Genomic DNA, 14,582 nt, shown 5'->3' on the forward strand with positions numbered 1-14,582 from the left:
TCAGCTACAACATCTGCACACCCTCATCCTTCAAGCACCCACTGTTGGCAATTGTTAGGCAAGTACTGCCCACCAAGCTCTCATGCTATTTGATCTCAAACATCTCAACACAGTACAGAATTGCCCTTCACATGGCAAAGTTAAATCTAACTTCCCTTCACAGGTGAAATACATGAGCTGCCGTGGAAGTAGGCTACAAATACAACACTCATGTTTTGCACAGCAAGCTGCACATTTGATGTACTACAGTAAACAACAAAGATTTTAAATTCACGTTCTGTAAAATTAGTACATCTGCTAATTAGTATGCCTTCATTCAGCATTGTGCCTCTCCATCAATGCTTGCTGGCAAAATTAATCCACTTCAGAAACCCTGGTCTGTGCTAGAGCTTACATAAGATGCAACAAAATGCAAACAATTAACAACAAAACCATACAGTAGAGCAGAGCCTGGTAGCACAAGTCATGCCCTATGGAGTTTGCTTCTCTTTAATTTTCAAACCCTTAGTCAGCTTAAGAATGACAGTTCTGGAACATAAAGCATCTGGACCTCTGAGAAACTCTCAGCTGGAAAAAAAATTTCTGAGGATTTTCTGGGAAAAATAAGGCTCAGCATTAACTAAATTATACTAATGCTTAAATGAAATAAATGCATATATGAATGGTAGACAACATGTACACAAAGCATTCTCTAAGAGCATTCTTCAATTCGTATTGCCATTTTGCCCACAAATGAACTCGAAGGTGTGCATTTGTAGTTTTTAGTGCTCAGCTGAAACCTATTTCAACTTCAAAAACAAAGGTAAAATGTACTTTTTAGACATTCCCCCCTTTGCCAGGTATGTTAAGAGCTAATTGAAAATGTGTTGGCATTTGGATGGGTACAGATGCCTACATTATTCAAAGGAAGTACACCCTGGGTAGTTCCTCTCCCAGAGAGAAAGGAAGGGTAGAGTTGAGGGACCCAAACCTCTGCAGATCTCAGGGGACCTGCCTGCAGCCAGAAGTCTGTGTGCAGCACATGGAAGACTGTTCAGTAGACTAGAGAGAGTCATAGGTCAGGAAAAGTGCCAGACAAAGGTGACAAATATTCTGTGCTCTCTTGCACTATAGTCTTCAAAGACTTGGGAAAGATTTGGGATACAGTTGTGTGAAAGGCACTATTTGTGGAATTCAGCATAGAATAGGGGAAAGCCAAGCAGTTGTGATATAGTTACAGTGGGTTTTCCCCCAAGAAACCAACACTATTATTCATTGATCTGGAACAGATCACCTAAGCTTGCTGGCGAATTTCCATTACCTGAAGGTTCTAGTGTGAACAAGCCAATACACATCTTTTAGAAAAGGGGCAGTGAGAATAGACTAAATTAACTTCTCAAAGCCCTTTCTCCAACCTTATTACTCCACCTTTCCAAATTCAAGGCCAGAGATACATGTGGAAAAGTAGCAGAAAATGATCTTTGAAGTAGGTATGAACATTGCCTGATCTGACCCAAAGGACACAGTCAGTGGAAGTGAGAGGCTCGCTTTAATTCCATGTAGCACAGGCTCAAGCACAGGTAGTGGGCTGTGCAAAAGCCAACATGCAATTTCTTCACTTACACAACTGCTACATTTACTTGCAAATTTAGAGAAGAAAATGTCAAAAGGTGATTACACATTGCAATGAACAGAAACACCCACATTTTTTTTACTACCACTCATAACAAGTACGTTTGTGGGAAAATGGTATACTACATTCCTAAAAGACACAGTAGGACTGTAGCTGTCCACAAATTACATCTGACCTCCTGAGAAAACTCTAGAGCCTCTGGAACACATTATTATATATTTAAAGTTATACTAATGAACACTGTAGGCACCACAGATTGTAAGTCTAAAACACATGCAGCACAGCTATTACCTTCTATTTTCTCATCACCTGGCAGAAATTTGAACTACAAAACGTTAAGTTCCCACTATTTGTGGAAACCCATACAATTGTCCTCAGGTTCCCTATGAGCAGAACTAGGTTTGCTCAAATAGTTCTCAACCAGTAGTCAACAAAGAGATCTTTGTTTTGCCTCTGGAGGGAAAGGCCAAGTCCCTTTGGCCTTGTCGAATGCTCTTGCCCCGTATCTTAGGTAAGTATGACATGTAAGAGCAGAGCAATATTGAAACCTCCCTGAAAAGGCTTCAGGAGACAGCCACCACCTCAGAAAGCCCACGCTACTGTCTAGGAGACATGCTGTTTGGAGCTAGCACTTAGAGTTATGGCCTCTAAAATATGAGATTTTCCCTTTCTACAACAAGTGACATTTTTTGCCTGTAAAGGCAAAAGATGAAAAGTTATTTTGAAAACATAGCTTTGTGAGATTCCTGTCCTAGATGACAGTCTTGCATGGGTCCATTTTTCCAGCATATCAAAGGCTTCCCAATCCCTTGATCCCTTGGCTGGATTTACTAAGTATGGAGACCTTGAGACATTTCATTTCATTTCACTATTACAGCCCTAAGATTTTAGCTATGCTAAGCTATTCTAAGAGTTTATTGATTATGGCAGAACTGCTGCTGAACATCTGGAATACTGGTGTTTTGGTTTGGTTTTTGTTTTGGTTGGATGGGTTTGGTTTTTTTTTTTTGTTTGTGGGTTGTTTTTTGGTTTGCCTTTTTTTTTCTGGGGGGGGAGGAAGTGGTAAATAGCAAAAGTAATCATCTCCCTAGAAGCTATCTCTGTAGTAATATTAGTATTCCACCCACGGGTTGAAAGGTTACACATTTAAAACAAAGAAGGCTTTGGCCTTTTAACAGTTCCTAACATGTCAAGAAAGAATAACAAAGCAGCCTGGGACCTTTCCCTGGGGGCTGCTCTTCAGCCGGGGGTCACAGTGATGTATTGCCATCAGGGGGGGGAGTTTGGTTTAATACTCATTTTGTATATATTCCATTTTAGTAGCAGTAGTAGTGTAGTATTAATGCTGTTTCACTTTTCTAATTGATAAGTCTCTCCTTCTCCCTTATTCCCTTTCTCTTCCCCACAGGGTTAACAGAGAGGATCTGTTACAGGTCTCGGGGTGGCCCTTACCCTCAACCATGACAGAGGCGAATGCCATAATGTCCTGGGGTTTTTTGTCCAGAGAAGTACAGAAGAGCATCAAATGAAAAGCTGAGGTACAGAAACTGAGCATGGTTACTACATATATGCTTAGAAAAGGCCAAGGTATCTTGTGGACCTGTGTCCTTAGTGTTTCATGTGAGGGACCACAGAAGAGGATAAATGAACCCTTGTAACCTTCTCCATATAGAATCATTAAAGTTGGAAAAGACCTCTAAGACTATCAAGTCCAACCACCAACCCAACACTACCATGACCAACATGTCTCAACAGTTTTTGAGACTAAACCATGACTCAAAAGTGCCATGTCTACATGTTTTTTTGAACGCCTCCAGGGATGGTGTGTCCACCACCTTCCTAGGCAGCCTGTTCCAATGCCTCACTACTCTTTCAGGAAAGAAATTCTTCCAAACATCCAATCTAAACCTCCCCTGGCACAACTTCAGCCCATTTCCTCTCATCCTATCTCTAGTTACTTGGGAGAAAAGACCAACACCCACCTCACTATAACAAAAGTTGCAGAGAGCAATAAGGTCTCAGCTCAGCCTCCTTTTCTCCAGGCTAAACAATCCCAGGTCCCTCAGCTGCTCCTCATAAGACATGGTTCCCTAGACCCTTCCCCAGCTTCACTGCCCTTCTCTGGAAGGCTGTCCACCAGCACCCCCAGATTCTCTCCTGCCATGCAGGTGGCATAGATGATGCAATGCAATTCTGTAACTGCATTGAGGAATAATATTACCTGGGACCTTGACTGTCTGAAGAAAATGGGGCACCAGGAGTCTCAGGAAGCTCAACAAAGGGAAATGCAGTGTCCTGGAGTTTGGATGATTAACCCCATGCACCAGTAGAGGCTGGGTGTCAACCAGCTGGAAAGTAGCCTTGCAGAAGAAGAACTGGGGTCCTTGTAAATAAGTTGAATATGAGTCAGCAATGTGCCCTCACAGCAAAAGTAGCTAATAGTATCCTGGGCTGCATTAGGAAAATGATTACAGGTCAATGGAGGTGACCCTTCCCCTCTACTCAGCCCTGGTTATGGGCACACCTGGAGCACTGGGTCCTGTTCTGCGCTCCCCAGTACAAGGCAGATATGAACATACTGGAGTGAGTCTAGCAAAGACTCATGAAGATGTCTAAGGGACTGGAGCATCTCCCATATGAGGAAAGGCTGAGAAAGCTGGGACTGCTCAGCCTGGAGAAGAGAAGGCTCATGGGAATGTCACATCAGTATGCACAGAAATAAGATGTATAAACAAACTGAAGAAAGTGATTAGAGAACATAGACAAACTCCTCTCAGTAGTATCTAGTGAAAGGGTAAGAAGCAATGGGTACAAACTGAATGCAAGAAATATTTAAACAAAAGAAAAACATTTTTCACAGTAAAGGTATTTCAACACTGGAACGGGTTGCCCAGAGAGGCTGTAGAGTCTCCATCCTTGGAGATATTCAAAACCTAACTGGACATAGTCCTGAGCACCCTGCTTTAGCTGAAAAGCGGGCGCTGGACTAGACAGTCCCCCAGCATCACTGTCAACCTCAACTCTTTTGTGATTCTGTATAAAACTAGATCGATCTTTATAGAAGCCGTCTTCTTACCATAATGAACTATGCAGTAAGAATCTGAAGTATGGAAGGCTAGAGAGATCTGTGGGATGCACCACCAATCAAACAGCTTTAAATAAGCAAACATACTGCATTCAGGTTACATAAAACCTTTCCTTTGAGCAAAACATTAATTACAAAAGCTGAGTTATGGTCTTTATAAATAGCCCTGTAAAGACATTTTTTATGATTTCTTCAGCTAAAATAAATAACCTTGAAAACTGACAACATTACCCTGTTGCTAGCATCTAAATAGGATTGAATTATCTATGTTTAAAATATGAATAAAACCCCTGCACTGCTAGAAGCTATATGAATATACACCCACTGCTACTCACTGGAAACCTGATCTTTAAAAAGGTGTGTGGGGGGAGTCATTCCAGTTTAATTTGCTTTCTTGGTGGTATTCAACTGAGATAATCATTTGCTCTCTAGTTAGTGATCACCTCTATAGGAGAACCCCTGCATTCCCTAACACATACATTATACTGAAGAGCAGTGCACTAAGTAATAGCATAATTAATAAGAAATGTGAAAAATTATTTAGGATTCTGGTCATCATAATAAATTAATGACTTCCAGGTGTATTTCATACACAGCTGAAAATGCAAACAACGTTAAACATTTTCTTTAGAGAAAAACAAAGGTGATTAAAAAAACCTGATTTGATACCAAAAAAAAAAGCTGCACATTAAAGTTGCAAATGTAATGTCTTACTATGTGGTAGTTAGAATTGCTTTTGCATACCTTAAAGCATGAATTAATGACAAGGAAACAGACTTTGTACAGAACGGTATGTTGAGCTGGACATGTCCTCCACAGGTTGAAGGTTATCAGCCCACCTACCCACAGCTCTTGCCTCTCAGTATGAAAATTATGACTTTTTTTTTTGTTTTTAATCATAGCAATCCTTTAATGACAATTTCCCACACATACATATCAAGCATACTCAGGCTAACTGCTAAGCCACCCATGACCAAGGATTTAAAATCAAAATGCTTAAAAACAGTCAGAATCTCAAATTCTGTTTAAATTTAGTCATTCCAGGTGGCATCTATATTGTGAGTTAGGTCTTGAGTCTTATCAGGCACACTTTACAGAAGTGTTTTTTTAAAAAAAGTCCATCCCTCTGCCTGAAGTCCCCTTTGACCCTAACAATGCACAATGATCCTAAATGCAGAGCTTAAAAAGATTATCAACAATATCAGGACAAAAATTTGGTGCTTTATCACTGCATGGCTTTAAAAATTTCCCCATTAAAGAAAAGTGGTTTTAACTTCCAGAAAAGCACAGTAGCTACAAACCCCAGTAAGACTGAGTGAAAAAGTAAAATCTGACTCCTTAAAAACAAGTGTTTTTAAAATTTAAAATTACTAATGTTGCACTTAGAAACCTGAAGAACAGGCACGTAAGTATTTTGAAATGTAATCTTTTTAAAACAGGTTTTTCATCCTCACTAAGTCAGAGAATCTTGGTCAGTAATGCTACCCCATTGCTATTTTGGTGCAGCAATGAAGAATCACCTCTATTACTTAACACACCCATTCCAAAAAATGCCTGATTACCATGATTTGTACTGGCATCAGTGTACTGGCATGAGCATCAGCCAGAGTTAGCAGTTGGACCATGAAGATCAGGATTTTCAAGGACACAGATGGACTTCTGCTGCCAAGTTCCATACAACTGCTTGTGAACTTCCATCACCTAATGGCTTGTGAGTCTTGTAACTCCTCTTAAATAAAAAATCACAGTTACAAGACTGATAAAAGTCTCCTAAGTCACTCTATCCTTGTGGAAAATATCAACATTGTGAAAGGAAAGTGAAAAGTTGTCTTATAATTTGCTACTAAATTTCAAGTAAAAATTAAAGGTTTTGTTTCAAAATGTTGCTAATGCCTCCTAGTAACTCTAGTTCAGGTGTCTTGTGCCCTTCCTCTCTTCTAAAGGTCAGTGTCTCTAGGCTGTCCTCTTCTAGCACATGCCAGACATCTCCACCAAGCCAACATGGGTGCCCCTGTTAATGACATGTGTAATGGTTTGAAACCTGCTGCCCCTGGTGGGTGGAGGTCTGAAACCCTAAACCAGGTACAAGCCTGAATGAAAGGGGCGTACACCTGTCCTATTCCCACTCCCCTTTTCCTGTCTTCGGGACTTCCTGCCAAGGTCTATAAAAAGGGGAGAAAGGCACGCCTTGCTCCTCTTCCTCTTCTCTTTTCCTCTTGCTCCTTTGACCTTGCACCTGGGCACACGCTGCTCTGCTGCTCCCTGTGCTACACGTGGCCGTGGCCATCTTGGAGACCTGGCCCTGATCCACAGACTCTTCCCTGCCTCCATCCACGTCCAAGGATTGTGCATCCAGCTTCCATCCACCTCAATCCAGCGAGATCCAGCACCGGGGAGCCTCAGCATAGCATTTGGGTTTTGTATATTTGGAAGTTTAATCTTCCTTGCCTTGTTGTTCCTACAACCCCCCTTCCCTGTTAAACCCCTACCCTTCTTCCTTTCTGTACCCTGTTAAACCCCTTCCCTTCTTCCTTTCTGATCCCTGTTAAATAATACATTTCATTTTGTTAATTTTCAATTTGGTGCAAGGTTTTCATTACCCCTGCCTTCCTTATTTACCTCTTTATCTGGGAAACTGAGGGATAAGGGAGGTGGGACACAGTGCTGCCTTCTAACCGGGACAGAACAACATGTCATGAGAAATAGGACCAAGCTGAGAAACTGTCCAAAAGTTAGATAGGAGACACACAAACTACATTTCCTATTAGCAGGCATATGCCTTGTTATTGCTCTCACAATACAAAGAATTATTATTTTAATGCAAAACCATGTTTTAACAGATGTTTTCCAAGCCTGTCAGGGCCTTGAATGCACCACAGGGCACTGCAGACTCTTCCCCTGCCTCCCATGGGTGTGGCCACCTGGGCTCAAGGCCAGCTCTGACACTGCACAACTGCGTAACCCTGGGTGAGACTGTGGTGACAGTGCTGTGCAAGAAAGAGCTGGGAGAAGCCTTGTTAGGCACCCCTCCCCTTCACTTGCCAGCAAGACTAATGTTTAGACTGCATTTAAGTCTTTGGTCCTTCTCTGAGTGACAGGCACCTACTGGTGTGCCTGTATCTGGCCAGGTACTCACTCATCTTGACTCAGAGATTTAATTTCCTGGCTTGACCTTGACCTCTGGCTCATCACCGCAGACTCAATCTTGGCTCGACCCCATTTATTGTCACTGGACCTGCTCCACTCTTTGTTCAGGTACTGTGGGACTGCTGTTTCATGTGTGATGCCATTGCCCTGCCTGCCCTGCTGGCATCTCCCAGCTCAGCTTTGTTGTGGAGGAGCTCGCTCTTGTTTCTTCCCAAGTTTCAAATTCAGTTGTCAATTGAAACAAGGAAAAAAAAAAAAGATCAAGTAACTTTTCAGACAGTACTTGATGAAAGGTGGGTGTTTCTTCCTACCAATGTTGCTACTAATTCAGCCCAGAAAGTTTTAGAGGAACATGGTATGTTCATGTGTATTAGTATAAAGATCAGCATGAAGCTGAGACCAGCCCCATAGTAATTATAATTTTGTAGAGCTTTGGTAATCACAGTTTTATTCACCATCTCTCTCAGTGACACTCTATCAGAGATACAGAGCAAAGAGTGTTTTCAACTTGCAAGTAATACTACCTATCCTGGGTTTGAAATTTTTTTTTGTGGCAGATTCAGGATGGTTTTATTTCTATGTCCATATGTGTATTTTTAACTCCTTCCTTATGTGAGACAAAACACTTGCACCAGTAGTTTTTGGCAGCAAGCTGCAGTCCCAATAAGCTCCCTCCTTTGCTTTCTCATCCAAGAACTGCTGCATTTTTAAAAGGTACCCTCCACAGTAGTTTTTAAGGAAAAAAAAAAAAAGAAAAAATCAAGTTAAAACTATTTCAACAACAGTAGTGGAGTAACACTTCATATTCATGCATTGCGTTTCACCCTGGGAACCTAAAGCTGCTTGCATATTACACAAGGCAAGTTTCACTGAACTCTTGTGAACTAGTTACACATTCTGCACAGTGGCAAAACATGGCTGTGAGAGGCTTCAGGGACTTGTCTGACAGCACACTGACAGCAAATAACAAACAACAACATATGTAGGGCTTACGTTAGCCTCAAAGATGGTGCAATTACTCCCAACAATTTTTTTTTTTTTTTTAAATTTTGGACAGCTAAAAGCAGGAATTAAACAGAGTCAAACATCAACTGATCCTGCCAGTATTCTTTATCATTCAGATGATAGTAACATTTTTAAAAATAATTGCTAATTCGGTAAACTTTAAAATTATTTCTGTTTACATTGTTTCTCTTGGAAGTTGAGTAATATAAAACGTTGATATTAAAAAAGGTTCCTTCTCTCCTCAGTAAGGACTGTGTAAGAACATGTCATAGGACAAGATAACCTTCTCAGGACAACAGTTTTAGTTGCTGTGATTTTGCAAGAATGAGATGCAACCCAGTAGCAAAGAATGCAGCTGCTATGGAATGTTTTTTTTTGCAGGTCTCCTTGATCTGAGAAGCTTGACATGTTTGTCCTTGCCATCTGCTCTTCCTGGCTTGCTAAATTTCATACCAGGGCTCATCAAGACAACACCCCCAACATGCTACACAACATAGAAGGATGAATCTGTGCAAGGTCTGTACTCACGCAGAAGTTGTCTGCATATCGTGCCAGCTTTTGCTAAAGTTCTGCTTCAGTTCATTCATCAGACTTATGCCAAGTTTTTGTTTAATTTCAACCAGGTGCTTTTCTTTGGCTGCTAGCACTTGCCGCAAAGTTGAAATTTCATCCTCTAGCTGAGAAACACAGAGGGAGGAGGGAGGAGAAAGGAGAAAGGTGTTAGCCTGTTCCCACAGAACGATAAACACACACAATGCTAAGAGATTAAATGAATCTCACATGAACGTGCATTTTTCGTAGGTGACTTGAGAGACAGAGATTCAAGTGCTTGTGGAGATCACAAAGACAAGTTCACAACAGAGCTGACACTATGCTAAATTAAGGTCTCAAAATGTGTCACCTATGTGTACCGTCCTAGTACGTGCACCTGACAAGAGATAACTCCCCAGTAAGGAAATGACTATTGAATGCCTTGACCAAGATCTGCCTTAGAGCATTAGAGCCTCAAACATCAGCTTTTCATTCACTAGTAAAATGAGAATGGACAGAACAGGAGAAGATGGATAATTCAAACAAATATATCTCTTTGAATGCACACACTCGTAACTTCATATTTGTAGCTTTTCAGTCTTCCACTCACAAGAAAAAAACACCTAGATGCTAATTCTTAGAAGCAGGTTAAAAAAAAAGAGCTTAAAATCTCATGACAACATATGACTTCTTGTCACATGAGTTTTATTGATTTTAGGCCCCACATATTTCAAAATAGTAACATAAAAATAGGCAGTAGAAGGACTGTTAAAATGAGTGAACAGGTCCTGCTCAAAGCATAGAGGCATTCAGAAGACACAGCAGATTAGTCTTTTCAGAGCTCTCAGTCATTGAGCACGTTGTGAGAATTCAAGCTGTGAAGATGCCATTCAGCCCAAACAGAGGGATATAATTCTCCCTGCATCACTTGAAACATTTAAACCAAGCCAGTGTTTTTGCAAGGCAAGGACCAGAACATTTGGCTGAGGAGGGACCGCTGAACCAGCCTGCCACTGGCTGAGAGTCCTGTGAGCTGGGCTTTGCATTTCTTCACCCGGAAGCCTCCCAAGCCAATTAATTATCCAAGCAGCACTCAGAGGTACTGAAGCTAACAAGGGCAAGTAACACCAGAGCAGCTGCCTTTCACTTCAGGTTTAGAAATTCCCTTGCCAACTGTGTTCCTTCCTCCATATGTTAATAGGGTTAACATATGGTAATGTATTTGATTACCATATGTTAAGTTCCCTGGAACCACAGTCTCCCTGTGATTTAACTCCATAGTCTGCAGGGAATGAGGCAAGCACCAGCTGAATCAGTTGCTGACCTCCAGGGCTATATTTAGGATGTCAATACCAGCATTATTTTTATTTTACACACTCACGCATTCTGCTTCTCTGTATAACTGGCTGCAAGCTCATTGTTCTTGGAGATGTCTGAGCATTGAATCCCGCAGCTATTGCTGACTCTTTTTGTTACTGCCTGCTATGTAAGTTATTCAAGCAGCTCAGGAATTAAGCAGCAAGACTATGAACACAAAGTAATATCATGACCTCAATGAAGCAGATACCAGTATTCACCAATGGCTGTGATGCAAACACTTTGCTGGTAGAATATATAACAATCCAAAATTGCTTTATTCCTTTCCATGTCCTTTGTGCTCCATTATGTTCCTAATCAGCAAATGAAACACTGTCAAGAGATAGCATGAGTTTCTGTTCTGAGAGGGTAACTGGTTAAATGCTTACAGAAAGAAGAAATCATAGATGTCAGTATTCATCAAGCCACAGTAACTTCCCACCCACAGCAAATGCCTTAGTGCACAAGGTCTGTCTGGGTAACACTGCTAAAGAACTTAACTTAAACCAATACCAGTATGCTTACATGTACTTAAACATTAATTCTTTCCATATGGCTGCCACTAGGCTGATCATCAGGTACTTGGATATGTAAACATTTGGGGGCTTCTATTAAAATTACTTTCCATCTGTTCTGTTGCATAGAAACCTAAAGCTGTAAAGCCCCAAGCAAGCATTAACTATGTGCTCAGTGGCCTAAGCATGAATTACATTTTTTACTGTATTAAAGACAAGAAATTAGTTTTCTTTAGAGACTAGTTTTGAATAGGCAAAACCTTCCTCAAGTTCCATCTTTTAAAAACAGTGGTAGATACAAAGCCCTCCTCAAGTGCTCCAATATCAGTGACTGAAGTAGGTAGAAAGAATCAGGGATTTATAGTAGGATCTTGAAAAACTTGTAAGCAGGTTACACAGCTAATTCCCATGGAAGTCAGCATCACCTGCTTAGGCATTTTTGAAAAGTCCACTCTTATAAATGCAGACTCCATTACGAAACTATGGCTTAAGTCAACAGAAATACAAGTTTCTAGTCCTCACGTTTCCTTTCTTTCCAAAGTGAAACAGTCAGAAGAATACAGATGCATCACAAAGTTCCCTTCTCCCTTTCAGCAGGCTCAGGAATCAGAGTTAACAGTTTTTCTTTCTTCTATTGTTGTGTAGGACATGTAACAGCAAGGAGAGGAGCTGACCACTCAAGCCATAAATCTGGGACTGACTAGTAATACGGAAGAAGGATAGTGAAGTCCAGCACACAAACACAAAAAAGTATTTCCTCTTGTTTTGCCTTTTTTGGTTATTTTAGGGCAAACGGTATGTTTTACAGGGTTGAACACCATTTTATGATTGTGGTATGCCTGAAAAAGAACACCCCAGTAATTCTCCAACATATAACCTTTCCCATTTTTTCCAATAGACACTCACAAAGTAGCTCATAAAAAAACAAACCAGAAAGCACTTATTCATTAAAATGGAGAATTTTGGATAAACTATGATTAAAGAAAAATATGTCAGTTGGCATTATCTGTATTCTGAGATACATGTAGTACTCTCTAAAATGTGGAGGTGGAAAGATTCAGCTACTGGTTGGAATAATATTGATGAATAGACTGACTGGTAAGCTGAACAGTAAACTGAATATTCACTATGCTTGTTTTAAGGATCAAGGCAGTAAGCAATTAAAATATTAAGGGGGTCCCCAACAGAAAACAGAAGCCAGCATAATTAAACATATGTATCTAAATTAGATCAAGCATCCTTTTTCCCTATCACTGCATCACCCAAATGTGTAGTGTCCTGGCCTGGCTGTTTGCACAGCCTTCCTCACCAGCGGGCGCTGAATGAGGTAAAAGCCAGCACAGGAAAAAAAAAAAAACAAAAAAAAAAAAAAAAAGGGCTATTTTTAGGCCAGTGCAGTTCCTAGATCCACTGCAGAGAGATGCACAAGTACCTGTGCAGGTACACCAGCGGGGGCAGGAGGAAGTGGCTGGAGATGGAGAAGAGAGGAAAGCAGCGGTCAGCTACAGCAGCACATGCAGTGCTCCCACTGAGGTCACGCACGGTGACACACACCGCAGGCACACATCGCTATGGACAGGAAGGCAGACGTGGCTGTTTAGGAGTGAGAACTACCCAGTGACAGGCTTTGTCAGGGATTCTTCACAAAAGTAAAAGGCGAGTTGCACAGCCAACACCAGCAGTGTGACAATATGTTCACAAAAACTTGAGGAGGAGCTGGCAACTACAGCAAAGCCAGCAGAGAAACTGAGGCCACTGTCCCCTGCCAGGGAAGTCTCAGAGCCAGTGCTGTCCCAAGGAACTCCCACTGGCCCCTGTGGGCTGGTACACTCATCATTGGTTGCACCACCACAACTCACCCCTGCACAGCTGTGTCACCCACTAGCTCACAGCATAACATCTCCTAGTCATGATTCCAAAAACAGCCAGGAGACAGGCAGGTGAAAATAGCAGGACTAGAAAGTTTGAAAGGTCACTACCACAAGACTTCTCATTTCCTGGAGCCACATCTTTTGAACATCTTGGATTCTCAGGACAGGCCCACACACTTTACCACCACAGGTACCAATGTGACAACCAGACTGCAGCAGGCATCTGCCCACCTGTGCTAGAACTGAACATCAACCCTTTGCACAGCTAGGTCCTGTAAAAAGCTGGAAAACATGTAATGGACAAAAAAAAGTAATAAGGACCAGCTACATCACTGATAGCAAAAGCAACTATGAGAGGGTACTTGATAACAGAAAGAAGTTTACTTATGTGAGAAAGAAAATATTCTTTTCCTTCATTTCATTGGCTTAAAAAAAAACCAAAAAACAAACACAAGACCACATCTTCTCTATACCATTCTTTCACAAAATTCTTTTTATGTCAGAAGACAAAAAGAAACTTACAGCAAACATACAGAAAAACTATCTCTCAAGGAAGCCAAACCATGGAACCTGTAAATTTTGATTAGCTATTGTATTTAGTAAACTAGTGATTGTTATTGAATTTCTACCCATTTTCAAAATTGCTGGGTATTATAATATGCATACTAAATGCATAAAATATTTGCAAGAAAATGTGAACAAATGGTAGCCTTTTAAAGAAAGCAGTTGTAACTGAAGAGAATAACACAGCACAAAAACTAACTGGCACTTCATCATAACATATAGCTCAAATTCTACATCTCCAGGCTGAGTACGTGTTGATTTATAAGGTTTTCCTTGGGTGAACACCACCCAGAGACATCAGGGACACTCATCAATAAAATCAGCTGTAAATTGCAGAAAAAAGTACATCTTTTCTCAAACTGAATAAACAAGCAGTAACAAACATAGCTGAACTTAGAACCTGTGCATCAGCTAGAAAACCTGTAGATCAAACCAGATAGCTGCTTTTGTGAAGCTGCAGGAGGGGGAAGACAGCAACAAGTAAATAACTACTTCAATGAACATAATGGAAGGACGATTGACAGCAGAGAGCATGACTGCTCAAATCCTCAGCCCCCATCATGCATCAAGAGTCACTGTACTCCCCACACCAAGGGAGGAAGGAGGGGGAAAAAAAAAAAAAAAGTAATCTGTTCTGCTAACAAGCTTCTGGCCTTATGTAAAGCTTTCAGCCTACAATTTTATACTATTATTCTCAAGTGTCAGATTGACTTCTGTTAATTCAAATGACTGTCAGAAGCTTCTGTAAGAGCTGCTCATTTTACTTGCATTGCAGAAATTCCAAGGCTTGATTTGAGTCAGTGCCTTCCTGTGTTAGCCAGACTAGAAATACATAACAGAGCTAGTCCGCACTGAAAAGCTTCCAGTACAGAGATTACTAGCAGGGGAATAGGGAA

The 14,582-nt window shown here is 41.0% G+C and overlaps 1 protein-coding gene across 1 annotated transcript in view; it reads right to left on the bottom strand.

Moving 5' to 3' along the window:
- The window catches only part of TPD52L1 (tumor protein D52-like 1), a 36,921-nt gene that overhangs the window by 19,216 nt on the left and 3,123 nt on the right, over positions 1-14,582 (bottom strand). The window contains exon 3 of the mRNA XM_008941750.1: positions 9,378-9,526. Coding sequence (XP_008939998.1) covers positions 9,378-9,526 — 149 coding nt within the window. The remainder of the gene's footprint in view (positions 1-9,377; positions 9,527-14,582) is intronic.

The sequence above is a fragment of the Merops nubicus genome, unplaced genomic scaffold, assembly GCF_000691845.1.
Source record: "Merops nubicus isolate BGI_N331 unplaced genomic scaffold, ASM69184v1 scaffold15040, whole genome shotgun sequence".
NCBI classification, from domain to species: domain Eukaryota; kingdom Metazoa; phylum Chordata; class Aves; order Coraciiformes; family Meropidae; genus Merops; species Merops nubicus.